The sequence below is a fragment of the Serinus canaria genome, chromosome 2, assembly GCF_022539315.1.
Source record: "Serinus canaria isolate serCan28SL12 chromosome 2, serCan2020, whole genome shotgun sequence".
In the NCBI taxonomy this organism is placed as follows: Eukaryota; Metazoa; Chordata; class Aves; order Passeriformes; family Fringillidae; genus Serinus; species Serinus canaria.
This window is the reverse complement of record NC_066315.1, coordinates 123,152,219-123,179,711: the sequence shown is the minus strand read 5'-3', so window position 1 is coordinate 123,179,711 and position 27,493 is coordinate 123,152,219. Positions and strand designations below refer to the sequence as shown.

The 27,493-nt window shown below is 40.0% G+C and overlaps 1 protein-coding gene across 1 annotated transcript in view; it reads left to right on the top strand.

Annotated features, from left to right (window-relative positions):
* Positions 1–26,537, top strand: part of ZNF704 (zinc finger protein 704) — a 102,029-nt gene extending 75,492 nt beyond the window's left edge. The window contains exons 7-9 of the mRNA XM_030240306.2: positions 2,422–2,526; positions 8,265–8,359; positions 9,956–26,537. Of these exons, the coding sequence (XP_030096166.2) occupies positions 2,422–2,526; positions 8,265–8,359; positions 9,956–10,067 (312 nt within the window). The 3' untranslated portion in view covers positions 10,068–26,537. The remainder of the gene's footprint in view (positions 1–2,421; positions 2,527–8,264; positions 8,360–9,955) is intronic.
* Positions 26,538–27,493: the final 956 nt, after the last annotated feature.

The window sequence follows — 27,493 nt, the reverse complement described above, 5'->3', positions numbered from 1 at the left end:
GCAAGGTCCTGCATCCAAGGAACTAATGAGATTTTTCTGCTATAAACTAGGGTAGTTAGAAAATTATGTAAGAAGGAAGCCTATATTCATTAATCAAGCACAGAATGACTGTGAGCCAACAAACAACAGAGCTGTGAAGGGGGAAAAATAGTTGTCAGCTGTCTTGGATAAGAAATACCTGGGAGAGAGAGGGGTTTTTAATGCCATTATACCCTCAAGAACCCCATATAACTTCAGCTGAAATCCTGAATTAGAATTCTGGTCAGCCAAATTTGATGTGATGGGCTTCAACCAGAAGAAGTAGAAAGAGGACATGGGCGGCCTCTCCAGTCCTGGAACTGATACCTCAGGCAAAGCAAGGGACAAGAAGAAGATGGAATTGCTGCCTGGGAAGAAAGCGAAAGGACAGGCATGAGAGGGGAAGAGGATGAGCATGGGCTATTTCAGATATAAGGGTAATGTGGCACAAATAAATGCAAATTATTCATTAATATATCTTGACTGGCAATTAGGTGGAGGTCTCTAAGCAAATTAAAGTTGGGGTATAGAAATTCTTCAGCTGGTTGTAATGTTGTAGTTGCTTACTTTATAGAAGAGTTTGACTAAAACGTTAGCCTGAAAAAGCAGACTGTGCGTGATGAGCAAAGATGCACATCTGGGAAACAAGTGAACAAGGTGATTGATATCTAAGTCTGATCATGTCTGAGGTAGATCTTCAGGCACTGAGAAAAAGGAATTGAGCACTATGGTGTTTTAAGAAACTTCCAAATATGTCAGTTTTAAACTTCATGTTTCTTTACAAAACTATTGCCTGTACCTGTTAATTTTAACTACAGAGAAGCTACAGACAGGCTCTTTCAGCACCTAGGATTTCCCTTCCAGGTCTTACTCAAATACCTGAGGACATTGCTGAGCTGACCCTGGGGTTGAGCTGCCATCCTTGTGGGATGCTGAGCAGAGGCAGTGCTGCCTCACTGCTCATCCAGCTCTCTCCAGTTCTTTCTGTCTGGAGCTCTATGGTCATTCACTCCTTCGTGTTTGAACAACTACTGGTACCATCTGAAGCTGCCAAATTGTTCTTGACACCTTTCAGAGAGGTTTTTGTATTTTGTAGAGCTCAGTGGATATTTGCTCTGCATGTCTGTGTGGATTTTCTTGGAGCTGTCAGCAGCTTGGCAGCCCACAGAGCATCGCTGTCATACACAGAGGCCTCTGGTGGTCTCACCTTTCTTTTCTTGGAAAGGCTGTAGGGGATTGCTTCAGCCCTTGTTTACTTGTAAGATTATCTTTAATGGGGACTATCAGGTTGTAGTTTGTCATCACTTTCTCTGCTTGGTGGCTCAAGGAAGCACTCTCTTCCTGAACCAGTGAGACAATTTCAGCAGCCCCAAACACAAACACTACTTAAATGAGTGTATTGTGTTATTGTCATGTACTATCAACTGAAAGGCAGAAGTGAAAACTTATTTTAGCAAATTCTTTGTAAGTTTGAACCAAGGAGGGTTCTTTTTTGTGGTGATAGCTTGAAATTCAAGGGTCAAAGTGAGCCTTTGTTCATGCTGGCTGCTCACGCTCCTGCTAGGCAGGGTAGCTACACAACTATGAATTCCATGATTCTGAAAATTAAATCGGATTAAAAAAGAGGCAGGGAAGAATTCATGGAAATTCATAACCCAGTGAGAAAACCAAAGGAAAGGCACAAGATGAAAAATGCTCAACAGCCTAAGCTCAGGTTATCGCCCTTGTACCCCAGGGCAGCACTGGGTATTACAGCCTGGATGAGAAGAACATAGGAGTTCAATGAGCCCAAATACTTGCTTCAGTTTAGTATTTCAAGAGCCATTTTTTGAATCCAAAGGATGATTTACAGCTCCTTACAGTTATTAATAGGAAGAACTGTTTTAATTGGGATGACTCTGAACATTTTTCTGATAAATGGGAAATGGCCAACACTTACTGTCAATCCCTTCCATCCAAGAAACCTTGCTGTCCACACTAACTTTGTGTAAAACAACTGCCATGAGTTTAAGTATGGCCTTATTTATCACTGTGGAACAGGTGATCATCTGCGAAGTAGTTTTTGCTTCTTGCTGGCATTATTTTAAAAGTTACTTGTATGTGACATTTGATTTTGTCTTGTTTTTTTAACAGATCTAGCTCTTAAAAATTTTCTATGGAATCTTTTGTGAGCAATCATCTTTCTTTAAACAAGGTTCAGGAACACTGGTGTATATATATAGCTCTGTCCCTTCCTTACTAGCTTATCCATGATTATCCCTCTCACAAGGGTAAAATGCTTGTCACCATGGAGTTTTTTTATGCCTTGGAAAATCTCTCACATATTTACCATTTCAAGGAATGAAAGATCCTTTGGAATAGGAATGGTTCTTCTTGCTGGAATAATACTTTCTTTTCACACAGGCCACTCCTCCGGTGAACATTCCAGGGTCAGCAAAATTCACTCCCAATGGCAGTAGCTTTAGCATCTCTTGGCAGTCGCCTCCAGTTACCTTCACCGGCATTCCAGTAAGTGCACATCAAAAAAGGAAAGAAGGGGAGAAAAAAGGTTTTTTTAGATCTTTTTGCTTTGTTTCACAGTCTGTAATTATGGAATTATGTGACACAACAGATACCCAAAGGAAACTAAATGAACATGTGCCTGAATTTGCCAGCATGGCTGTTTTTAACACCTTTGTAACTCTTTATCAGTGCAGTTAGGTTATTTTTGCATCAGCATCTATAAGCAGACAATTTAATCTATAGTATCTATAGTATATATATATTTTTAAACTATATGCTTACAAAAGAACATTCTGGTAGGTGCAGAGCTTGGCACTATGTGCTTCATTTCTGTGCCACTAAGAGATTTCTTGAAAAACTAGATGGAAAATCAGCCTAGTGATGGTTATGCTAACAGGCCAGTTGGATTCAGCATTGGGGCTGTTACCTAAATGAACTCTGAAGGTGAAGTATTTTTGAAAGGCAGCTGAAAGAAACAATAAAATGAAATGCAAAGTCCCATTTTAGGAGGCTTTGCAGTATGTAGCCTCTATTAATAGCAGGAAAATGTTGTTTTATACAGAAAACATGTTCAGTATATATTGCATTTTGTTATTAACACATATTGCAGTTTGATAGCTTTTTAATGAGTATGTATTAGATGGAAATTCAACACTGACCATTTCTTCAAAAAAGCTGGCATACAAGGACTAATTCTGTGAACAGTGATGCTAAAATGCTAAGGCATCAACAGGACTGCAGAAATGTGATATTTGCTTAAACACAGAATTGCAATGATTCTGAACGTGTAGTACACCACAGTGTAGGTGTGGTACTGGGGGGGAGTGAAAAACCTTCATGAAGAGTTGCAAGGGATTCGGCTTGTAGTGTCTGGTGTGGGGACTGCTGAAAGTAAATGCAAATCCCTGTTTATGAGTAATGGGAAATCTTCCCTATGATTAATAGAAATAAATATTAATGTAAAGTATCTTCATTTATTGCAAAGCACTGTTTGGTGATAAATTGATATTCTCTAATCATAAACCCTTTTGCTATCATAACATCTCATTTAATATTACACTTTATGAATTTATGAATCTTTAAAGTGTGTTATATAAGGCACATTGCTCATCCAAAGAACCATATAGCTTTTTTTCTCCTGACAGTGAATATTAGACAAGGCGATAAGAGATACTATTTCCCTCCCTTCTCTTCACCAAGTGAATCTCCAAAGCTTCTTACTGTCAACCTTTGGCAAATCTTGGAGATTTTCTGCAGAGGCTGTGGCATCCTGCAGAGCTGATAAAAATGAAAGTGACTGAATCAATTACACTGCACTCTGCCAATGAATATTTATTAAATTCCATCAAGGAACAACTAACAGTGAAAGACATCATGCTGGCAGCAATTTCAACAAGAGTGCCTTGACAGAGAATGCTATCCGCAGAGTTCCCTGAGAATTTGATTTCCCAACAATGGGGTTGATACGGAGTAATTATGAAACTGGCTCCTTTTGTGAAGTAGCAGAAACTGGTGCCAGGAGTGTTGGGAATCTAAAAACGCAATTAGTCACATTGTAAATCAGACACTTAAGAGGACAGGATTAGACACGTATGCGTCGAGTTTACTTGTTCAGGCAACAATGCTGATCTGTGGCTGTGGAGTGGAGAGTTCTCAATAGAATTTAAGAAACGCTAAATCACTTTCTGAGAATTCGATGGAGATGGCAATGATTTAAGTACAATTTGAAAGTCATCCCAATACAAAAACCTGGGGAAGCAGTGATGCAGAATTATAAACTGCTCAGGGAACTCTTTGAACTGCCATTATAGCTCTAACAACATTTATAAGGCTGTTTAACAAAGAAAAAATAACAAGAAGAAAAAATCTTCCAGGTTTGCACACATTTGACTACTTTGTCATCAGTGTGATCATTTACGAATTACAAAGGCTTGCTTGCAGTGAGAAATTATGTGCAGTAAGTGAGGGTGCAAATGCAAATTTATGTTAAATACTGTATAATAAATGAAAGTATTATTTCTGTTTCAAAGTAAATTTACAAAATCAGGGGTCTGCCAATTACACCCTTACACTGAGTGTAGGTACTTTACCTACATTCAGACTTTCTCCTTTTCTGATGGGGTTTATTTAAGACCAGACTATGTGACAGGGCCAGCATAACAAACTCAGACCATTGTGACATACACGGTCCCTGAGATGAGACACAAATTTGCAGCACCCAAGAGAACCTCAGAGAGTAAGTGTTACTTTTTGCTTGACCCTTGAATTTTAAGCAGTTTTCTAAAATGGCTTTGGAATACTTTTCTGGCCTGGACAAACCACTGAACAGGAAAAGATTAGGTACAGATTTGAAAAAGTGCATAGGTCTACCTATTTTCAATATAGTCTCCTTTCACATTTATTTTTTGACAAATACTGTTTCCCCCTTTCATTTCTGTGGACATTGAATTTCAATGACATTGAGCACTTCCTGCTTTCTGTCTTGGGAATTGGGGTGTTCAAACACCATGAGTTGCATTAAGTCCTTATTTTCAGAAAGTCTTTAACAGAGCAGCACTGAAAGTTCTTTGTGAATATGGGTGTACTTTTCAGCAAGTAATTAGCACTTCAAAGCAATCCATACGTGCTGCTGCATCAGCTGGGCTCAGTATGTGGCTGCTCTAGGCTCAGGAGTGTTCACAACATCTAAACACAGGCATTTATTTAGACATCTTGTAGTCATAAGGGAGGAGAAGTGGCCAAGGTCACTTGTTCTGTTCATCCTGGAGACCGAGGAGACTGAGGGGAGAGTCATTGCAATCTACAACTTCCTTGTGAGGGGAAGAGGAGGGGCAGGTACTGATCTCTGCTCTGTGGTCACCAGGGGCAGCATCTGAGGAAATGGCCTGAGGTTGTATCAGAGGAGGTTTAGGTTCAGGTATTAGAAAAAGATTCTTCCCCAAGAGGGTGTTTGGGCACTGGAACGGGCTCCCCAGGGAAGGGGTCACAGCAGCAGCTGGCAGAGTTCAAGGAGTGTTTGGACAGTGCTGTCAGGTACTGGTCATGGTGTCGTGGTGTGACTCTTGAAGATGTTCTGTGCAAGGCCAGGAGTTGGACTCGATGATCCTTGTGGGTCCTTTCCAACTCAGGTTATTCTGTGGTTCTGTAATTAGGGGAACCTCCAAAGCCCCAAAGCTCTGAATCATGCACAGGTTAGATTCCAAGGCAGATGGGAAATACACTTTTTCATAACATTTTTCTAAGATAACTTTGCAGGTGAAAGGTTGAATGTTGGAACATTTATGAGCCACTGTAAGGTGTTGTTCTTTGCATGAAGCAGAAAGGACAGACTGATTGTTTTACTAATGGAGGCTGAATTAGGAGACTAAATCAGCCACATCCTAGGGATGTGTGAGGAGAGTGAATTAAATGATGCAAGTGGGATGAGCCATGGTGAAGTCCATATGTCTTGGTACTGGAGGATTCAACATAATGACCATGTACTTCCTACTTTTACATAATGTATGTTAAAAGTCTTCCTGAATGTCAGTGTGATCTCTGCCGTCTGATACTTACTTACATCTGCCTGCTGTTAGACCCAAAAAGGTTGAACAGGCAAGTTCTTTGATAATCTAATGTTTATAGATGACAAATCTTCTCGTAACCACAGTTTCCCCCCCAGGAGTTGTAATTGGAAACTCCAGGTCCTTGCTTCAAACAAACAGCGTTATTTCACTCTGCATTAGACAGCACTTCAGATATGAAAAGCCTCCAAGAGCAAGGATTGCCTTCTCAGGGCTTGCTCTTAATCTGCTCTTAGTGTTCAGGTCTAAACTGAACTATTGTTTAGACCTGCTGCAGGTCTAATACTAGTCTAATACTATTGTTTAGACCTTTGGTAAGCAATACCAGTCTAATACTATTGTTTAGACCTTTGCAGCAGGTCTAAACTGGTATTGTTTAGACTTGCTGCAAGGCCTATCAAAATACACTGCAGCTCAGCTTCATTGCTGTGTAGCTGCCTTGGTGTGCCAGTCTGTGGAATCATCATGCAGAGACCCTCTCAGGAGAATGCAAGGGAGGAGTCTGCATGCTGTAATTACTGCTCCAGCCTGATCTCTGTTTGGAAATAAGCAAGATAATTGCTTATAACATAGGAGGCCATCCAAGTAGTCTTCTGTTCAATGACAAGCAGCTAATATATTGAGTGTCAGTTACTAGTGGTAGACGTAGAATAACTTCTGTTTTTCAAAATGTTTCTGAACCCTAGCACAATGACTAGAGATCTCTGGTTACTGGTAATGACTGGAAGACTGTACAGTGTCTGGTGAATGCCAAATACTACAAAAGTGCTATTGCTTTGCATTTTATCTTCAGTGTTTCAATCGTTCTTAGGTAAAACAAGGAAAGTGGTTGATAAAAATTTGGAAAAAAGTAGCAGAGAGCAAGCTGCCCTTAGTATTCTGGAGGCATAGAACAAAAGGAGCTAATGTGGTCTTTGGATGTACAAAACATGGTAAGCTGGCAGAGAGAGAAGACATTTCTTCCAAGTTTTGCAGGTATATTTTGTATTTCAGTATTGGTCTAAGTTTGTCCAGAGATCCACATATGCAGTTAAATCAAACATTTCTCTTGCTACTAGCCAAGAGTAAAAGTTGAAAGAGTGTCTGCACTCAGTTGCAAGCATTAGTGTTTTGCTACTATGGAGTAGCTTTAAAATAGACTCTGTATCAAAAATCAAAGCACATACAGTAATTCTCTTCAAGTGAGGTCAGTCAGTTCCCTCTCTTCCAGATATTGTAAAACTTGAAAAGGGCAGGAGGGCAGGACTTGAAAAGTCATAGCAGTGCAGAGAACTACGACCACATCTGCAGTTCCTGGCAGCAGGAGGCTGACTGTGCACTAGATGCTACATTCAATATACAACAAAAAAAAATGAGTGTTCAGAATTTTTTTCTGGTATTTTAGATGTAAAGTGGTTGTGGCCTTTACACAGGAGCAAAATAAGACCATAGCAAAATAATTTAGGTATTTTTTAAGGCCAAGCTTTATGCCTTGTGATCATTTGCATGATGTTGCCAAGCCCCATGCTCATGTAGGAGACTTCTTTGGAAAGACTCAGAAGACCAAACTACACTCTTCCCTTGGAAACATTCACAAAGAGGACACCTGCTGAGAAGGTTTACTCTGCAGGGTAAGGAGATAGATCTTGTTAGCAACTTTGATCAGAAGGGCTGCATTGTGCTCCCTGCCTGTTAAACCTCGAGGGGCCCCATTGGAAGTGCTCTTCAACAAACCCTCTTCTCCAAGGGTGTCTCTCCACAAAGAGTGCCAAGTGACAGACAGGAGCAACAAGTGAAATCCCTTTATTTCATAGGAGATTATTGTTATTGATCTCAGCACAGGACAGAGTTTATTTTTCCAGTTATTTTCTTTGTTTAAATTGGAGAAGATTTTCATAAGAGCTATTCAGAGCTTTTAAATAAGAATGAATGGGTTTCTTGTCTTTTTCAAAACCTTCAGTGATGCTGATCTGTATTTTGGATTGGTCTAGGAGGATGACTGGAAATACAGGGAAACAAAGAGAGGCTAATGTAATGTACCTAATGCTAAATAAAATTTTCACTTTATTACATTTGTATAGTCACCTTTCCTGGGTATCCTTGCCACCATGCAGGATAATTTGCATTGTCTTGGAAAAAGTATTTATACTGCATTTGTATGTGTACATTCTTTGTAAGCAGCTTTTTTGTCTGTATTGACAGGTCTCACCAACCCATAATCGTGCTGCAGGGAGTGGAGAGCAGAAACAGTCCCACACAGTTCTTTCATCACCGCCTAGAGTAGCATTTGGCTTGAGGTATGGGACCATTAGCTCCTGCTGACACTACAGCCTCACAACCTGGAGGGTGTTCAGTAAATGAGTTGTCAGTGGCCAGAGGATCAGAAAAAGCCCACCACCATTCCTGATTGCACTTGTCAGGCAGGTTCTTGCTAGAGCTCTTCAAAGTAAGCGTTCAGAACCTATTTTTCTTTTCACTACTATCAAAGGTAAAGTTCAGCTGCACTGTCTGGTTTGCACTTTTTGCTAAAAGGCTGGACTGTCTTATGTGTTTATCACCATTCAGTCAGAATGACATTTGGCTTCGATTGAACTATAAGAAGCTCTGTGTTAAAATAAATTAGATTAAGGCAAAGCTTTTTATGCCTTGTCTTCCTAGACATAAGCTGCATTCATTACCACTAAATTTAACTGATATTTGACCACAATCTACTTTTAAAGTCTTCAGAAAGTTAGGTTAAAAAATCAGACTGTAATGCTAAATTTCTTACAGTAAAGAAACTCTTATTTCTCATAGTCCTAAAGGTTACTGTACCCTAAAATGAGGCAAAAAGATTTCATGCTTTTCTTTTTCTTCATGACTCTCAGATCATTGCAAATGCTACAAATCAAACTTGGGATCTTCCCAATTCATGGACTGTGCCCATTAATTAATGTTCAGTAATCAGAAAATATGTGGGTATGCAAGAAAGGAATCCCATGTGTGCCATGCAACATGTAAAACAGGTATTAAACAGTTCTGTTGGTACAGTTACTTTATCTAAAGATTCTGGGACAGGTGGCGTTGCAGTAGTGAACATTGGATTGCTTGGTGAAGCATTGTTCCTTAGGTTTGCTATCTTGCTGTGTGTTGAATTAAAAAATCCATTTTAATAGTTACTTGGATCATTTTCTAAACTTGTAATCTTTCAAGTGTGGTTGTAAGATGGAAAAGGAACAGTTGTTACAGCTTTAAAAACAGGCGCTGCCCACCTTGCTGGCTTTGGGCACCTCAGAGAAGCTGCACAAGAATGTGCTGCAAGTGAGAGCAGAGTTAAAACTTCCCACTCACTTTGTTGTTTTTCAGTCAATGAGCTCAGAGCAAACTGCAGAAAGGACCAGCAAAGTTAGGAGCTGGTAGCTTTTCTCTGCTTTGGCATAGCTGATACCTGTTGATGGTCAAAGTCTGCTGCTCTGAGCTATTCCAAATATTTTACCGCAGCTCTGCAGCACTTCAGCCTGACATGGTCTAGCCTGTATTGTGGAACAGCTATGGCTGCCCATTATAGCTTGGCACTTCATGTGGCTAAAGTATTATTCACTAAGTCCAGGTTTAGTTGCTGGTTAAAGTCAGGGCAGTATGTTCCTAGGATCATCCCAGGAGCTCAGCAGCTGCTGCAGAAGCTGTGAAAGCCAGGCAAGGAGAAGGCCTGATCCCTGAGAGTGATGGAGTCACAGCCATACATGTGCCTGTCACTTCATCAGCTCCCAGCTGGAATGAAACCAGCCCAAATGCCATGAAAGGCCATGGGTTCTCTGCCTCCTGCACTCCACTGAGTTTGTTGTCCTGGTCTTAGGGTGAAAAACAAAACTACTAAAGCATCTCGTTAACGAGCTTCCCTTTCTCTCTGACAGGAAGCCTAGAGGGGAGGGGAAAAAGTGTCGGAAGGTCTATGGGATGGAGAACAGAGATATGTGGTGCACTGCCTGCCGATGGAAGAAGGCCTGCCAAAGGTTCATCGACTAACCATTGAAATTATGCAGAGGATTTGGGGAGGGGGAGGACAACAGCAGAAGCAGATTGCTGCAGCTGCTCTGTATCATTTCCCATTTTCCCCTCCGGTGATGTGGTGTTGGGGGTTTTGGTTTTTTTGGGGTGGGATTTTTTTTGTTTGTTTGTTTTGGTGTTTTGTTTTTTTTAAGAGCTTTGTATTTCAAAATGAAGCACTTGTAGCCAAGGAGAAGCACTAATTAAAACCTGTGTGGAGCAATAGAGGAAAAAAAAAAAAGCAAAACCAAGACCACACAACAAAATCTGTCTCAGTAAGTGTGGAAACCAGAGCAGCTATTAGTGTTCTTCTGTAAAAGAAAGGAAAATGTTAATTATTTTGCTAACTCTGTGAGCTGCTTGCTCCCTAGGATCATTTTTAACCATTTCAGTCTTTCTGCTGTGAACATCTGTATTTGCTAAACTGAACAATTTTTCTTTTCCTGAAACGAAGATCTCTTTTTGAAAGCTTTCTAATAAACACTTCAGAGTCATATAAGCTACAGTTTTCTCAGCAAAAGCTGTACTAAGACTGGAGACTGCTAAATAATTCTCCTGATACAAATGATCGTGATTATATTTTTGAAAAGGGCATGTGGGGAAGAGTTGGGATTTTCATTTGATTGTTTATAGGAGAAAAGCAAAGCTGATTTTGCAAGAAGGACACGCAGCACTCCTGGAAGTTTTTTAAAAGAGGCACAGACCAGTGGAGTGGAACAAAGTAATTTAAGTACCAAATTGGATTTTGATCCTCTAGAGGAAGAAAAGCAGCAATGGCAAGTCACCAGCAGATACTGTCACGAAAAGTCTGAGGGGAAGAAATACGGTGATGCTTGACTGAAACCCACAAGGATATAAGGGGGCTCCAGTAGCTTTTCTTATTACTCTCCCCTTTCTGAGGGGGGGTGAACAGTTGGACCAGCACAGCTGTTGCTGCAGGAGGCCTGTGAAGAACTGGTAAATGCAGCCACTAGGATTATATGTAATGCCTAATTCAGGGAAATGATCCAGCCCAGCAGTTCTGCTTTTGCTTCCTTTTCTCTTATTTCAGAGATTGTTGTTAAGATAATGGTTCGTTCAGCTTTTTCTTTTAAAGTTACTAAGATTTATTTGATAAAAAAAAATTGGTAGAGAAAAGAAAACACCCATTCCACAACATCATCTCAGAAAAAGAAGTACAACAGCAAAGGAGCAACATTTGTGGTAAAAGATCATTTCTTAACTCATTTTGATAGATGAATTAATGAGTTTCTCTATTTGCAGTACTTGGATTGATTTGGGTATTTCAGTTTCTCTGTCCATTAGGAAGTATACACTGGAGTGTGGCAACCTGGTGTTCTGTGTCCACTTGTATCAAATTACTGTTAATTAATGATTATTTCGATGCAAAAATAAAGGAAGGATTTACTAGGAAGTGAATGTATATGGTGAAATAATACTTATACACCTTAAAAAATCAAATAAACAGAAGCAAAACTTTGCCTATTAATAGAGGCTGAAGGGCCACAAATGCCTGGATTATGTTTTTTCATAACATTTGAACCAATTGAAATTAGACCAAATATTTTTCTTTTTTTTTTTTTTTTATTGTCTAAGCTGGCTCATTCTCTTAAGAGGACTTTTAAGTATCTAAACAACTTTCTAAAATCTGGTCCAAAGTTCACTTGATAGCTTTATTAAGTGTGCAGTGCTGCTTGTGTCTGTGTAAAAGCACAAAATAACAATGCAGTTGTTTGGAATATACACTGTGGATTCCATAGGGTAGCAGTGAAAAGAAGAATCTATAATAGGAGCTACTGAAGGTTATCATCTGATTTTCTGTGAACAAGTTAATTGGGCAATCAGGTGCCTAATTTGAGCATGCTATTTCTGCAGTTATTTACAAATTGTGTAATTTACATGCACAAGTGGCAAGATACGCTTGCATGCATGCAATTACTTGATTTTTTTGCCCAGTTGTGTTCTCTAAGTCACAAAAAAAAAGAAAAACAGTCTCTGAAATCCAGTAAGACCCTGAGATATATACACATGTGAGTGTGTATGAATATTTTTGTATGTGTGTGTGTATATACATGTAAAACTATGTATATTATATAGTTTTATATGTGTATATAAAATCTGAAATTAACAGGGAAGAGAAAGATTGTTTTCTTTACAAATAGAAAAAAAAGGCACTAAGGGTCAGTGGATATACATAGACACTGTAATATCTTATTTCCTCTTAGTAAAACATGGATTTTCTTTACATGTTGTATTTTTTCAATTTCCACGGTTAAATACCTCATAGTAATTCATAGACATTTCATCTTCAAACACTGGGTTTGCTGATGGTGTACTTACTTGGATAAAACTTTAAAAATTTGGTATTTTCCCAAGATATTCCTGCCAATTTGTTCCCTGCCTCCCATTTTAAAGACACTCTAAGAGTATAAAGTGTTGCATAATTCGACTGTTGTTAGACTAACAGTATTTGCCTATATATTTGTTGTTCACCTCCTTTTTGCTTTGGAGGATTTTTTTGAAAATAATGTGTATCAGATTGTATGTTGTTTCTATAATGTCATGGCATTGTGAGCAGCTTTCCCAAGGGCACTTTAGGAATTATTGTAATAAGATTATTCTTTATAAATTTCTGCAGAGAAGAATGGTTTTGTTGCCAGACCAGATTGCCCTCTGGTACAAATTGAATATGGATTACATAAAGGACTAAAGCCACAAACCATCAAAGTTGGAGAGAAAGTTGGTGTTAACGAGTCAGATGTATTGATAAATCCTGCAGGACAAAGCTAAATTACCAGTATTTTTCCTCAACCTTTAATCAGTGATTTATATTAAATCAGTTTTGGATCTTGTGGCTGTGGCATTTTGATTCACAAGCAGGCACCTGGCGAGATGCCGTGTCTGCGGCAAGGCCGGCGTTGCACGGAGCGTTCTGCAGTCACTTTGTGCTGTGAGCTCCCGTTAACTCGGGTTGCACGAGCAGCCCAGCGCCTGCCGAGATCCCCTCTGTGATCCTCACACAGCCAGCAAGAACAGAAATGTCAGCTAAGCCTTCCTTCTGCTGGCAGTACTGATCATAATCTGGAGTAATCGCTTCCATTTTTCAGTCTCTTGCTTCTGTGTTGCTTTGGGCTGTGTCACTGTCCTCCTGACACCTGATTTATCTCACACTTCTGCACTGACCAGTCCAAAACAGTCAGATTTCTTTGTTCTCCTGAGCAGGAGCTAGCCTGAGTGCTGTGGTCATTTATTGTCATCACTACATGTGATGACAGTTCCAGTTTTTGGTTTCTCTGTGGGAGGTAGGTCATTGTCTCTGACCCCCCAGAGAAGTCAGAAGGAATGTCTTGAACACATCATGCAGTGTCTGTGTGCTACAGGGAATTGGATGGGGGTTCATCTATGTCTAGAGTCAGAACTTGATATACAAATTTAAGGATCTGTTTTATTGTTAATATTATTGGCGTTGGTAACAGAAATTGCCAGCATCAGTATCAGAGCGGAGATCAACCATACTCATCCCAAATATTTTTCTTTAGGAGAAGAAAAATATTTTGTTGTTAAAACAAAGCTATTTCCCAATTCCCCATTCACCCCATTCCCCAAAAGATCTGGAAAACAAAATAATTTTAGAAGTGGGAAATTTTAATGGCAATTTTTAATATTGACTGTGCTCCAGCTCCTCCTCTATGAAGCTATTGAACATTAAAACTCAGATCATCTTGGTCATAAAAGGGTTTCCACAAAAAACAATGTGCCTGATTCTCTAGTGCCTTGCACAAACGCAACAGGATATACAAAATGCAAAGTGAGTAAAACTTCTTCTGTTCCAATTTGCAAGTTTACACTTTTAACCAATACCAGTCATCACCTAGCACATACCTGTTGGCAGGTCAGCCCTGCTTGTGTGATTAAGCTGAGCAGAATGCCTGACTGTCAAATGACTTTTCCCAAATCCTTAGCCTGGTATGAATGTTAGCTGTCTAGTTATCTACAAGCTCCTTGCAGTCATTGGCCATCTTTATTCCTTGTCCCTTTTGTTTTTCACAATAATGACTAGATAGGCAGCACAACAGGACGTAAAGCTTTAGCCAAAAGCTCTTGTAGAACCTGCACAATAGATTCCAGCACCATGCAGTGTCCCAGATGTTCTTGGCACTAATTTCATTTTGTCATTCATTCTGATCCAGTACATTGGGGTGGTTCTCTATTACTTGCTATGGCCTGGGACCAGCTAAAATGGCCCTGTTGAGAATCCAGGACAATCTCTGTAAGTGTCGCACTGCAAAGTGATTTCTTTCTTCTGCTGCCTGTCAATGTGTTGAAAGATGATCTTGGAAGCAGGACATGGAATTAGAGGCTTGCTAGCCATTTGCAGAGATGTTGGAGGTTGCCAGTGAGGCTTCCTTCTATTGGTTCAAAGTTAGAGGCATCTCCTGGAGACACTTGTGCTGCACCTTTTCTTAGAAATATTTTGATACGGAAACATTTGTAAAGTCTCATCTTGATTTTATATTTATATTTTATTCAATCTCCCTGTGAGGTGGTGGCACTGGAACTGAGAGCAGTATGGAGTTTGGGAGTTTGGGGAGTTTGGGCTTTAATCTGCATTGTCAGGTTTTTCTAGTACATAACTTACTATGTTATGTACTAGAAAAGTTATAAGGTATCATAGTGTAGATTTTTTTCTAATACGAGTTCAGCAGAGTTTTATGGCACCTTTGGAAAATACCTAGAAGGAAGCCATGGACAAAATCAAGCTGAGCATTTAAATATACTGTCTGTCTGCTAGATGGGAACAGCCTTTCTTTGCATCCATATGGAGCTGGAAAATCTTAACAGCCAATGTAGTCCTACACTTGAGAGTGCCCACTTGAACTGCTCTTTCCATCTTGGACTACAGTGCTTTCACACTGACCGTGCTCTCAGTTCTATCCAGATGTGGGATTTAAGGAGCTGTGTGTCTCCGCTTGCAACTTTTTGAGCTTATTCCTCAATTCAGAAAGCACTCATCATGTTCTTTGTGCTTCACAGAGACCATTTGTAACAGCAATGCAGAAAGACTGGGAATAGGGAAATCAGCCTGTTTCTGATGGCAGCAGCCAGAAGAAAGTACAGGTTGCTCTGGTGTTTCCTCACATTCACAGCAAGAATTTTTTCAGCTGATGAAACAGAAGAGAATAGATAAATTTAGTAACAAGCTGGTATTCTGCTAGTTTTTGACACATCTTGACACCTAGAATTTTCTCCTTATATATTTGAATCTGAATGTGAGATCTCATATACCCTTGAGGGAAATAAATTTAGCAATATAAATGCTCTTTCAGCATTAAATCTGAATTCTTTATGTAATTAAAACTAAAGATGGGCTTGAACATTCAAAAATGTTTGAGTCTTGTTATTTACTACTTGCCAATCCTCTTAAAGATTCAGGTTTGATTCTAGAGTCCTTAACATAGTATGTGATACCCAGCATCAGTTAATATATGGTGTTTAATGGTAATGGCCAGATTAACAAAAGTTACTAAAGTGTTTATAAAAAGCTGTCTCTGGAAGACAGGAAAAAAGAAAACAGTTGAAACAGATTTCCTCAGGAAACGTGAGAGGGCTGTAAAGGCAGGATGCAAGTTTGTTTGAATGAAAGATATCTAAGAGAATGATTTTTTTTTTCTATTTTAGGCAAAATAGAAAAAGCAATATGTCAATACTTAATTTATTAAAATTAGAATGAAGCACTAATTGATGAACATGATCTTAATGCTGTAGCTTAAGAAGTTCTAAATACAAAAAAAATTACATAAAAATACAGAAAATTAGCTTAAAACATAACCTAATTTTAATGTAAATCTATACATTTGTGTAAATCTTTTCAGAATCTAGTGTAAATATAAGGGCTTCTTGTCTACAAAGTTGCTTGGTCAAAACATTCTTTGTCTGTAATTGAATTATTTCTTACCAAATGACTTCAGCAAGCAAAAAAGCAGTATGTCAGCATGATATCCTGGAGAGTTGTGTACTGCACTTTGCAAAGGGCTAGTTTTACATGAAATGAAAACATGTCATCACGTATTTTTTTGTCATATCTGCAAAGGTATCAGCTTCAGTAAACCCAAGGTTTTGAATTGGGCTATCTAGGATTTTGAAATTTCACAAGTTTTGCAAATTCTTAATTTTGCTTTATTTTTACACAGAAAAATCCTGTTTGATCCATAATAATCTTTTCCTATCAATTCTTTTTCCTGTGTCCAGGCACTCTGTTTTGCAACTGCCCAGATGTGTATAATGAAGTGAATAAAAAGTGAGCATCCTCAGTATTAGGAACTACAAATGTAAATAGCATTTACGTGGTATCAGAATTTTCAGTAGCAGTGTTTAACTAGTAATTCATTCTTTAAGTGATGCCAACAAATCTTTCAGGGAAGGGGAGCACATAGTCTGTGAATTACAAAGTACAACTGCTGGTATTACAAGAATAAAATGTAGGCTCAGATTCATCAGAGCACTCGAGTATGTGTTTACCTCCGCCCGTGGAGTTTGTTGATGAGACTCCTCCTGCTCCTAAAGTTTGGCACACATTTTTGAGCTCTTCTGAAATCAGGCCTTAGCAAGAGCAGATAAACCAATAGCTTTGTCTGAAGTAGGCACTTTGTGGGACAATCTACCTTTCCCTGGAGTTTTGCAATTTATCTTGTGTTTAGAAGGCCAGACAAATTTACAGAATTTTTTTATTAGGTTTTTTTGCATTGCACAGGGGAAGGTGAGAAAGAGACAAATTCAGCTGTACATTTCACCATGTGAAAGCATTGGTTAAGTTTGTAAAAGGTGTGTATTTGACATCAAGCTCAAAGAAATCTATTTGAGCTCACTGAAAAAAAATACATGATAAGCAGGTCACATTAAATAAATTTCTCTTGTTCCATCTGTATTTCCTGTACACTCAACACTCCTCCAGGCAACTGGAGGCATAGGAGCTCTGAGTATGTAAGGAAATAAATGAGTTTACCTAAAAACTTTAGGAATACTATGTTTTTAAGCCACACATGATGTTGCCTATGTGTAATTTTTAGTGTTAGAAGAAAATAGACAGTAGCCTTATTAACCAGGTGCAATATTTACAAAGGGCTAAATTAGGGAAACAAGTGATGTGTGTTTGTGCATCACTGCAAGCATGCACTCTCTGAAAATGAACTTTTATAGCACTGGGATCTTAATACCTCTCTGAAATTATAATGTTGGTATAATTTTATAACTGCTTATTATACATTATGAAACAGGATTTGGGAATTCCTAAGAACCAAAAGGAGGAGGGAGAAGTTGTAAATCACATAGACTAGTGATATGTTACTTTCCATGACAAAAGTAAATTCAAACACCTTTACAAAGCCATACAAATTTTGGATCACTGGAAGAAAAAAAAAAATCTACTTCCCTTGGTTACAGAGATAGTTTAGTCTGAAATTCCCCTTGATTTGTCTCTTGCATTTTCTCAACGTTTTGGGGTTTTTTTGTATTCTGATGGTGAAAACATTCCTAAATTTACCAGTATTTGGCTCGAATAGTATCATTTTGAAAAAAAACTTTTAAAATTGAGTTCATTGTGATACTGTACAGTCTGAATGAGATCATGCAACATGATCTGCTCCAGCTTAAGTAGAGAGTTCATACAAGCAGAAGATTACAGGAAAGGATTGCATTGAGCATTCACTGTTCAGTCATGAGAAAGATCTGAACAATCAAACTAAAAGCTCCACTCACGTATTTCTTCTCTCCATCTGCTCTGCAGGGTTGATGGAATACAGGCTGCCATGTGCAGTGTATCTGGCTATCTCACCCCTGTTCAGGGATTTTTTTTTTTGCTGATAAATAATGAAATACAGATCATCTTCCCATCTCTCTTACTGTTTTTGTCTTATGCTCCGAGTCCACAATTAACTGAAAGACAGAAATAATCAGGTCCATTGAACAGAGACTGTTTGGTTCTTTCCCTGTTTGACAGACTTGTAACAAAGGGACAAAGTACAAATGCAGAGACAGAGTCAAAAGGGGTTTGAGCCAGTCAGACAAGACCTGAAAAAAAATGCTCAGAATTGGATCCCAGTAGGAGGAAACTAGTCTTAAGCAGTCAATTACAGACGTTCTGTGATCGATTTTTAGTGGTTTGGGGGTCTTTTTTGTGAATTACGAGTCTGGTAAAAAGTCTTATTATACAATTAAGAGCAGAATGCAGATCACATTGCAACAAGCTGAGCCCTCACAGCAGTACTGGTTTTCTCAGGAGAGTTCAGTTATTCCCATGAATAATTTCATTGACCAGGGCTGTTCACACAGGTAATGGTTGTAGAACAAAGGCATGTGGGTTTTCCTCTGTGTACTTTCCACTGGGATTGGGAGCATGATAGTGTGAATTTCCCTTTCTGAGGGCTTGAGAATTGTGCATTCAGCTTTGTGAGAGGGATGGATACAGTGGATACCTCTGCACATGTGCAGGGCTCTTGGAAGAGTTTCTAGTAATACCAGAGTGGCAGTACTCTGGATGTGTTACCTAGTGACAGATTGAAGAGCTGTTAGGCCTGTAATCTGTCCTACTGACACCAGCCCCAGGGAGAAGGGGGTTTCTCAGTATGGGATACAGGATAGCCAGCCCCTTGTGAAAGGAGTCATCACCACCATAGTCCCTGTGCTGTTGGCTCAAGTGCTGCCTTTGCTGTGTCCAGCTTGAGGGAGGTTATCCACGTGCATTCCTGACCTGTTCATAGTACAGAACACTCTTTTGAAGAGAAAGAGTCTCTCTTACAGCTATTAAAATAAAACTGTGATATAGCTTTTATGTTACAGAAAGTTGCTGAATGAGTCCCAGCATTGTCAGACTTTGAATCAGGCATAGTTGTGTCCCTCCTTCCAGAGCCATGCTGCAGCTCCCATGGGGGCTCTCACAGATCCCTGGAACCTTAAGCAAGTTTTTCCTAAACATTTGCTGGAACCCAGCACTGAGCCCTAAACCAAGTTGGACCCCCAATAAAGGAGGCTCTTTCAGCACTTTCTCAACTCTTTCCCAGCTCTTAGACTACCTAAGTTAGTATTTCATTAGTAGACCTTTGTAAAGGGAACATTGCCCCATCGCTTGCCTTTGGCATTTCTAACACAGCACCATCCACTGCTGCATTTGCAAAGAGCCAGACATCATCTTGGTCAGTCATGGAGTTTGGGGATATTATTTTAGATTTAGACCTCTGCATCCTGCAGCAGGCTGCAGTTCCACAGCAGGTTAAGGTGACATAAGTTTGTGCTGCTGTTGAAAATGCTGTTTCTACCCTCAGCAGAGACATTTCTGAGTTATGCTGGCTTGAGCCAGCCCTGTAAGTATAGGTCTGTATAAAATGCTGTGGCCTGCTGGGTCTGTGTCCCTGCTCTGTCATGGAGCAGGCATGGTAATACTGCCTTTATCCCACTCTGCCATGTCTGGAGTCTCATTAAGGACCTGAACTTGCACATACCCCTACAGCATTAAACTCAGGAGAGCTCCACCTATGGCTGGTGGCATCGATTTTGGTATGAAATTAAATATATGGGGGAAAAGAGAGGAATTAGATCAATAACTGTATGTCCAATGCATCTTAAGACTGCATCTTAACTGCACCATGATTTTGCTAAGCAGATATAGGAGGAGTTAAGGGATGTGAAAAACAACATTACTGGATCCTGTTCCTCCCTGGAACCTGTCTGGAATTATTCACGGTAATCTCAGGCAAGGCTCATTAAGGGGCTGGGAAGTCATGACCTCTGTAAATCTCTGGGCTACAGAGAACCAGGGTACACTTCTTATCCAGATGTGGTAACAACTAGGAATGATCCTCAGCTGCTTTGCTAGTGCAGAGTTTCAGCTTCATTTTTTTACAGTTTCAGTTTAATAGTGATGGGAATGATGGGCAAGAGGTAAAGGGTCATCAGGTAACTGAAGAAAGAGGACCATCAGCATCCATTGCACTGTGGGGTTTTTTTAACCCTCTGAAACAACAAGCATGTTTTCTTGTCACCTGCTGTTCATGTTTTCTCATGTAAAGAAAGTATTTTCATCATAGAAGGGGGTAAATTTAGCACAGAGTAAGCAGCTGTAGGAAACTAAAAACCCAATTTACTAGTTTTTATGAGTAAGGGATTTCTAAAACATTCTGCTTGCAGAAGACTGCAGTATTTATATCCACACATCCTTTTTTCTTGCTTCAGTCACAAAAGGGAAATACCTGCCTGCATACATTGTTCTTCCTTTGTTTCCTATCAAATCTTGTTTCAGAGAGTATAAAGTAAGTTCCAGTTCTTTTTAAAAAACATTTTTTTCTGAATTATTATTTTTAGAAGCTATTTCCTCTTTCACTTCAGTGTAAAATTACGGAGCTTTAATTTGCTCTGCATTGCACTTTATATATTTTTTTTCACTCTTTGGGCCATGTATTTTTGATACACAGAACAGTAAAGGATTTATTAATCTAGTTTTAACTTGAAATTAACCATGAAACTAAGATGTTTTTATAAAAATGCAATTTCCCAAAAATACAGTAAATAATTTGTTTGGGTCAGATACATTTTTAATGGTACATTGAGAAATATTATAGCTTCTGAAATTATTTATCATTTGGTAAATTCAATACATTAATGGATGTCATGGTTTAAAGTGGAATGTGAATGTGAAGGACACAAAGTTCTAGATGGTAGAATTCCTTATATGCAAAACCTGCATTAGTTTAATTGATAAGGGTTTAAAAAAATAGCCTAATCTAGTTTAAAGAAGTGTGAAACTGTTTAAAAGGCAAGTTTAAAATGCCAGGAGCTCACAGAAATTTGGAAATGAGTTTAAGTTAAGCACCCAGGAGCTGTTTCTCCCTGTGCTGTGCAGTGGGCAGCCTGTGAAGCTCCTGGGCTCTGCAGGAGGTGAGCTCCTCCTGGTACAAGGCAGCAGCAGAAGCCATAGGAGAGTTTGGATTTTCCTGCTTTAAACAGCCACTCTCCCAACTTGCAGGGCCACTGCCAGGTTGGCAGTAGTATTTCCATTTGGTTTTTCCTGACTTCATCCCCACTAGTTTTGGGAACTAGTGTCCTAAAGACAATCCTTTTGTTCCTAAGTGAATTAATGAACTCATCTTCCCCTGGTTTTGGTGTTAAGCTTGCAGCACTCGCGCTATTGCACATAGTTTGTCTTAATTTGTAGATGCCAGTTTCAGCATTTTAAACAAAGAACAGCTACTCTGCCCCAGCACAGAATCCTTTTAAATCTTATGGAGCATGCTGAAAAATAAAGACCTTTTTGACATTTACTTTGTCCAAACTCTTTATTCCAAATCAGACAAATAAAAGTGGGGAAAACAAGGTACATGGCAGTGAAGAGGGGAGAGAGAGAAACAGCAATGCTCATTTCCTTCCCAGGGTGAATCATTCTGGGCTCCCCTCTCCCAGGCTGAGTGTGTGTGTGCATGGACCATGCACAGCTCCGGAGTCATGTTAAATCCATCCTTGCAAAAGCTCTTAGTTGGCCACCTCCCAGAGACCCCAGCTCCTTTTCAGAGGCTTCCAGACATTCTGCTCATTTCTACATCCATACGCAAAAGTAAAAGCTAACTGCTGCTCCAATAGTCTGGGTATAGCTTCCCCTTGAACTGCAAATGTATCACCTTGCCATTTTTAATCAAGCTGCAGTTTTTCCTGCAAAATGTGGGCATGATCCAGGTATTTGTGTGTGCTGCAAAGCTGTTGTGTCCTTCCAGGAGCGAGGCGAGCACACTGCCAGTGGTGTGCAAGCCTTGTGCTTAACATCAGTGGTACCTGTGCTGAAGAGAAGTGGGGGCTGGTGTCACCTGTCCATCCCACCACAGAAATGAGGGCTGCACAGCATAGCTCAGCTCTTGGAATTATGGAGTAAAGCAAGCATAAAACCTTTATAGTGAGCAGACGGTGTCTGTGTTTGGCTGAGGAGCAAGAGCAGTGACAGGCCCTGTCCAAGGTGGTGTTCTGTCAGGCAGCACAAATAACAGCTCTGTGGCCCAGTTGGTTGCTGTATTTCCATGTATGTATGAATGAAGGCTTAGAAGAGAAGACTTGCAGATGCTATTCCTTCACAGTTTGGTTTGATTCTGTGCTCTGGGGGCAGCCTATGGGCTGGTACAGCACATTTAGGTAAGGGGCTAACAGTAACTTAGACATAGCAAAAAACTTTCTTGTAAGGAGCAGGTGCTTTTCTCATTCTTACAACATTAAAAACACAAAACAAAATGCCACCATACAGACTTTTGTCAAATTCTTGCAGTCTCCTGTAGCACCAGCAGCTGGGGAGAACTCAAGAATTCAGAGGACCTTGGCCATAACTCATCAAAAAGCCTCTGCACTCTGTTGCCACCGAAAACAATTTAATGCTGGATCAAAGCCACCCAGACTTGGGCCCTGCAAAATTCCACTGAGAATTTTGCTGTTATTTCATATGAAAAGAAATGTTAAAATCTTTGTGTCAGCATATGAGTCAGTTCTGCCTGCTGAACCAAGAATACTTCCAGTGGACTTCAGATATCTTGGGAATCATTCTCAGTACAAGTCAGGACACTCCAAACATTTCAGTTGTTTTTCTGAAATTAGAAACATTTGTAAAATTAGCAATATGCATATTAATGCCTAAAAGTTGATAAAAATAATTAAGGTACTGAGAAGTATTTGCTTGCACCTGAAACTTTAAAGAATGACTACTGAATTTGTGATGTGCTAAGCACGAGCTCCTGAGTTTCATCAACACAGTAAACCAGCTTTGTACACAGTAGTTTTATAACAATTTAGAAGGTTGGTTTTTTTCTCAAGTTACTTAAGTAGTTCAGGTAATGAATAATTTCTTTCTGATCAATGCATTTTAGAATGAGCAAATCTTATCCTCTTGCACTTCTAATATTCATTGTTTGTATGGAAAAAAACCCTTTACTACTTTTCCATTTCCCAGTGAATGATCAGTTCACTAAGCAACAGGCAATGTTTCTTGACTTTAGATGGCAAAATATGCTCAGATAATTTTACTCTCCTCCATGTGAATCTGGTTATATGAGAGTCTTACTTTTTTCTAGCCTTCAAAAATGCTTTTGTGTAATTTCCATAGATATGGTTGAATAAAAATTGCAAGGAAGAATCTAAGTCAAATGCTAAGTAAAAATCAAGTACATGAAACAAACATGAAGATAAAGTCTCATGAGAAAAGTCAATCCATTGCTGAATTAAATATTTATAGAACACACTGATTAGCAGAAAGTACTGATCTTTATTAAAATTACATTTAGAAGCAGACCCCACTGTGTTTTAGTGCCACAAGTGACAAAGGAGTTTTTCTTCAGAAAAAGTGCAAACGGAGAAAAATATTAAAATAGATCATTTATACCAAGATTTTCTCCATTTAAGCCTATCCTGCCTGTTACATTACTGTTGTATGTTCAGGAATGCTCAGGACAACAGACATTCCTCACAGGAAGCAGCTAGGTTCCAAAGTATCAACTAAATAAAAAGAAAGTGAGCAAACTCATAGGATTTTCTTAGTACTAGCTCAGCTATTGCAAAAAAAGGACCAAAAACAAAACAGCAAAAAAGCACTACTCACTACTGAACTAGAATTTCAGCAGTTTAAAAGAACCATGTTTTGATCTAGTTCACACACCATAGCTAAACCCAGGTTTCTGTTCGTTTGCTTGTTTGTCTTTTGGGGTTTTTACTTCTTAACAGCCTACAAAGCAGGGTCTGTCATTGCTGAGATAACCACAGTTGAATAGGAATCTCTTGAAATCCTAAAACACGTGATTAGAGAAACAACAGACTTCAAATTAGAAACTACTTAAAAATTATCTCAAAAAAGCAAAAAGAAAAGTTAATTCACTACTTGGGAAATGCCATTCAGCTACCATCAACTCCCAGGTTGGGTGTTTAACTGACATCCTGTAGCTTTGTCAGCTCACATTTTTGTTAAAAGCAGATGGTGATTAAACTACATAGCAAAGGACCTTCCTTTGGTCTTTGTAAATGAATGTATACATACAAACTATGCATTTTCACACAGCTGCTTACTGTATCTTGAATCACTTCAACCTTTCCCCCAGCTTAGAAACCCCCAAACTTAAGGAGCAGAAGGTGTTCCCACCTCCTTTGGCAGATATTTGTCTCCTCTTGTTTCTGCTCTCCAAAAACCTTAGGTGCAGGACAGAGCAATGCTGAGCTGCACAGCCCAAGGAGCAGAGGGGCTGGGGGCCTGTGGCCAAGTCAAGAACTTGGCATGCCCTGGGGGACCAGTTTGGGCTACCAGGCCCAGTGTGGCCAAGCAGAGGTGTGGTATCTGTGCTCCGCCTGCCAGAGCTGCTCCAGCCCCAGCACCTCTCACACCTCTCAGCATCCCCGGCGCTGGGGCGGCTGAACCGGGCCAGCAGCTGCTCTCAGCCGGCCTCAGGGGGAGTTTGCAGCCACACTCAGCCCAGCTGTGCCAAGGAGAGGCCACTGCCCCTGGGCTGGCAGATGCCATCCTGCCCCTCGGGACAGCCTTTGCAGCCATCCCTGCAGCCCGGGTTCCTTCTGACCATCCCTTCCCCACCGTGCAAGGCAGGGATGGCTCTTCAGGGGTTGTGGTCTCACTGCTGGGACCTGCCCCAGGAGATGCCATGCCCAAAGTGCTCAGCCCTTCATCCTAATCACTGGGGAACTTCAGGGCTGGGGTGTGCAAGGGACAAAGGATCAGAGCTTGGGTTTAGGGTACCTTCTGTTGGAAGGGAGCAGAAAAGATGGAAAATGGATGTCTTGTTCTTGTAGCTGATGTAATTAAATGTGGGAAAAAGATACTGCATGCAACATTTCTTACTTAAATATTGGGTTGTCGCTGTAATATACATCAGCCCAGTCTACTCAATGAAGTGTGTTTCTTATGCTTTATCCTACAGGAAGAAAGACCAAAAAAGTAGAACTAATAAGAATATCCTTGCTTTAGACTAAAGCAAGCATGGACTCAACAACAAAGAAAGATTTTGTTTATATGCAAACTGTTTAAATATTTGATACCAGTATGAGTATGAAGATAGTCATATTCTTATGTATCCAGAGATTTGCACTCATCTAGGTTATGTTAATTAAAAATATTTTTGCGGTATGTGTTTGTATTTGAGGGGCCAAGTTTTTAATTTTATATTCTTTACAAGAATTAGTGTGGCAATTGCGTTTTTCCATTTCTTGAGCTACCTGCCAACCCATGCTAGTTGTTCATTTGCTTAAAGAATATTTCCACTACTTCAGGGGGTTTTGGGTGGTTGTTTTCAAAGGGAACCTGCCCCAGAGAGTTCCAGGATTGTCCAGTGTGAGTGGAGGCTCTCTGGAGCAGCAGGTCACCCTTACCAGGACATGGCCTGTCACTGCAACAGACACACACGGATTCATTTCCCTGCAATCTGCAACTGCCCTGTGGGCCTGGGGTAGCTCCAGCTGCAGTCCCTCAAATCAAAGCTCTGACTGACCCTGTCAGTCCTTTGCTGTCACTTACTATCACAAAGTTAACTTTTTACAACGAGGAAGAGCTTCCAACTCTGGCACTGATGGAAATACTGAATACTTTTAATATATATATATATATATTTGGAAAGTATTTGAACAGTGTTTTGTCTTTTTTTATACAACTTTTAGCCAAATAGAAAAATTCTGATTATTACTTCTGTGGATACCTGTCCACCTGTAAATAAACTCATATATTCAGGTACATGAACCTGAAGAAAAAAATAATAAAGACTGTTCAGGGGCTACGCGTTTTGCTAGCTCCCAGTTCCTTTGTACATAAGAGGTAACTGTTTAAATGTTGGGTGGGATTTTTTTTTTAATTTACCTGTTGTTCCTCTAAAGAAAGAAGAAGAAAAAAACTTTTGACTTAGTTTTCTCTTTTCTGAGTTAATACAAAGATTTTCTAACTTTTTACTGCAGAAATGGATAAATACCTGGTGCTAAGTGAATGTGAGTCAAACTGGCCATAGCAGACACACCAGTTAGAATGCACTTTTCCTGTGGCACACAATGTATTTTCTCAGAAGGGACCTTCAAAGGACTGTCAGATGTTTACATTTCTTCTTGTTGCCCCAAATAGTTTTGAATATTCAAATAACTTCCAAAAATAAAGTCATGGTCCATTACTGATGCGACAAATCCTTACATTTAAGTATCTACAACAGCTTTGTACAAATACCATTTTAGAGATAGTTGAAATATTGGGCTTTCATACTTTGTAATGCTTTGATGTGACAATAAATATGCTGTTGCTATCTAGTCTAACCTCATTGTAGACCTGTAACTCCCTGTTTCTGGTTATGTCATGAATTGCACTGGCTTGAATTCAGCCAAATACTGACTGTTCAGCTGAAATATTCCGACTGTTATGATGTCCACAAAACATTAATTAAATGCACTTGTATCTGACTACCATGGAGTATGTCACATTATTCATGTAATAAATCTCTTGTGTATAACTTTTTTAGTTGTTTATGTGAACCTCAGTTCTTTCACAGCCATGAATGCCTGTGCCTCAACCAAGGACCAGCTGGAGTCAGTCAGTGATAACCTGTGCATTGACTTTGTTACGAGCAGGGCTGATGTTTGCACACTGTGAGCAAAGACACACAGGACAGGGATGTTGAATTCTGAGTTTTGACCCTGTCAATTTGAAGTTCAGCCTTTAGCTGGTGACTGGTTTCCCACTTCCAGGCTCACCCTGCTCCTCCTGATGCATTCTGCAAGCAACACTTCCCCTGTCCTGCTCCTGCCTGGCAGCCTCCCTGTGCACAGCAAGAAGCAATCCTGGCAGCTAAAGATTGTTTGGCCAGGAGATGTCTTTTCCACAGGAAAGCTGATGAAGCTACTGCTTGAAGCTTGCAAGCTGGAGAGTCATTCCTAAAAAAAGGAGTAGTTTCTTGGGGGAAAAAAAAAAGTATAAACTAATACCATTTCTGTCCAAATTCTTGACTTCCCTTCCAGCTTTGTTAGGTCATATTTAGATTTTCCTTTGGCTAATGCGTTCCTACCTACTGCTGCAATGCCAAGTCCAATGTAAATAGCAAGGCTATTAAACTGAAGGAGTGGTTTAATCACTCTTGTGCTCGCATTTCCCTCCCTCCAAGCAGCACCTCCCCGCCACACACGCGCGCACTCGGTCACCTCTCCAGCGGAGGAAATCCGTGACCAAGCCTGTTCTCTGAGCCAGAGGCGGAGCAGCTCCGGCCGAAAGGCTCCGCCCTGCTGCCCAACAAGAGGTACCGGTGCCGGTGCCGGTAGCGGGCGTGTCCCGCCGTCCCTCCGCACCCAGGGATGCTGCAGACCCAGGCACGGCTGGAGCGCTCCTCGTAGCCGCTGCTGGAGGAGCCAGCTGTCTCACAGCC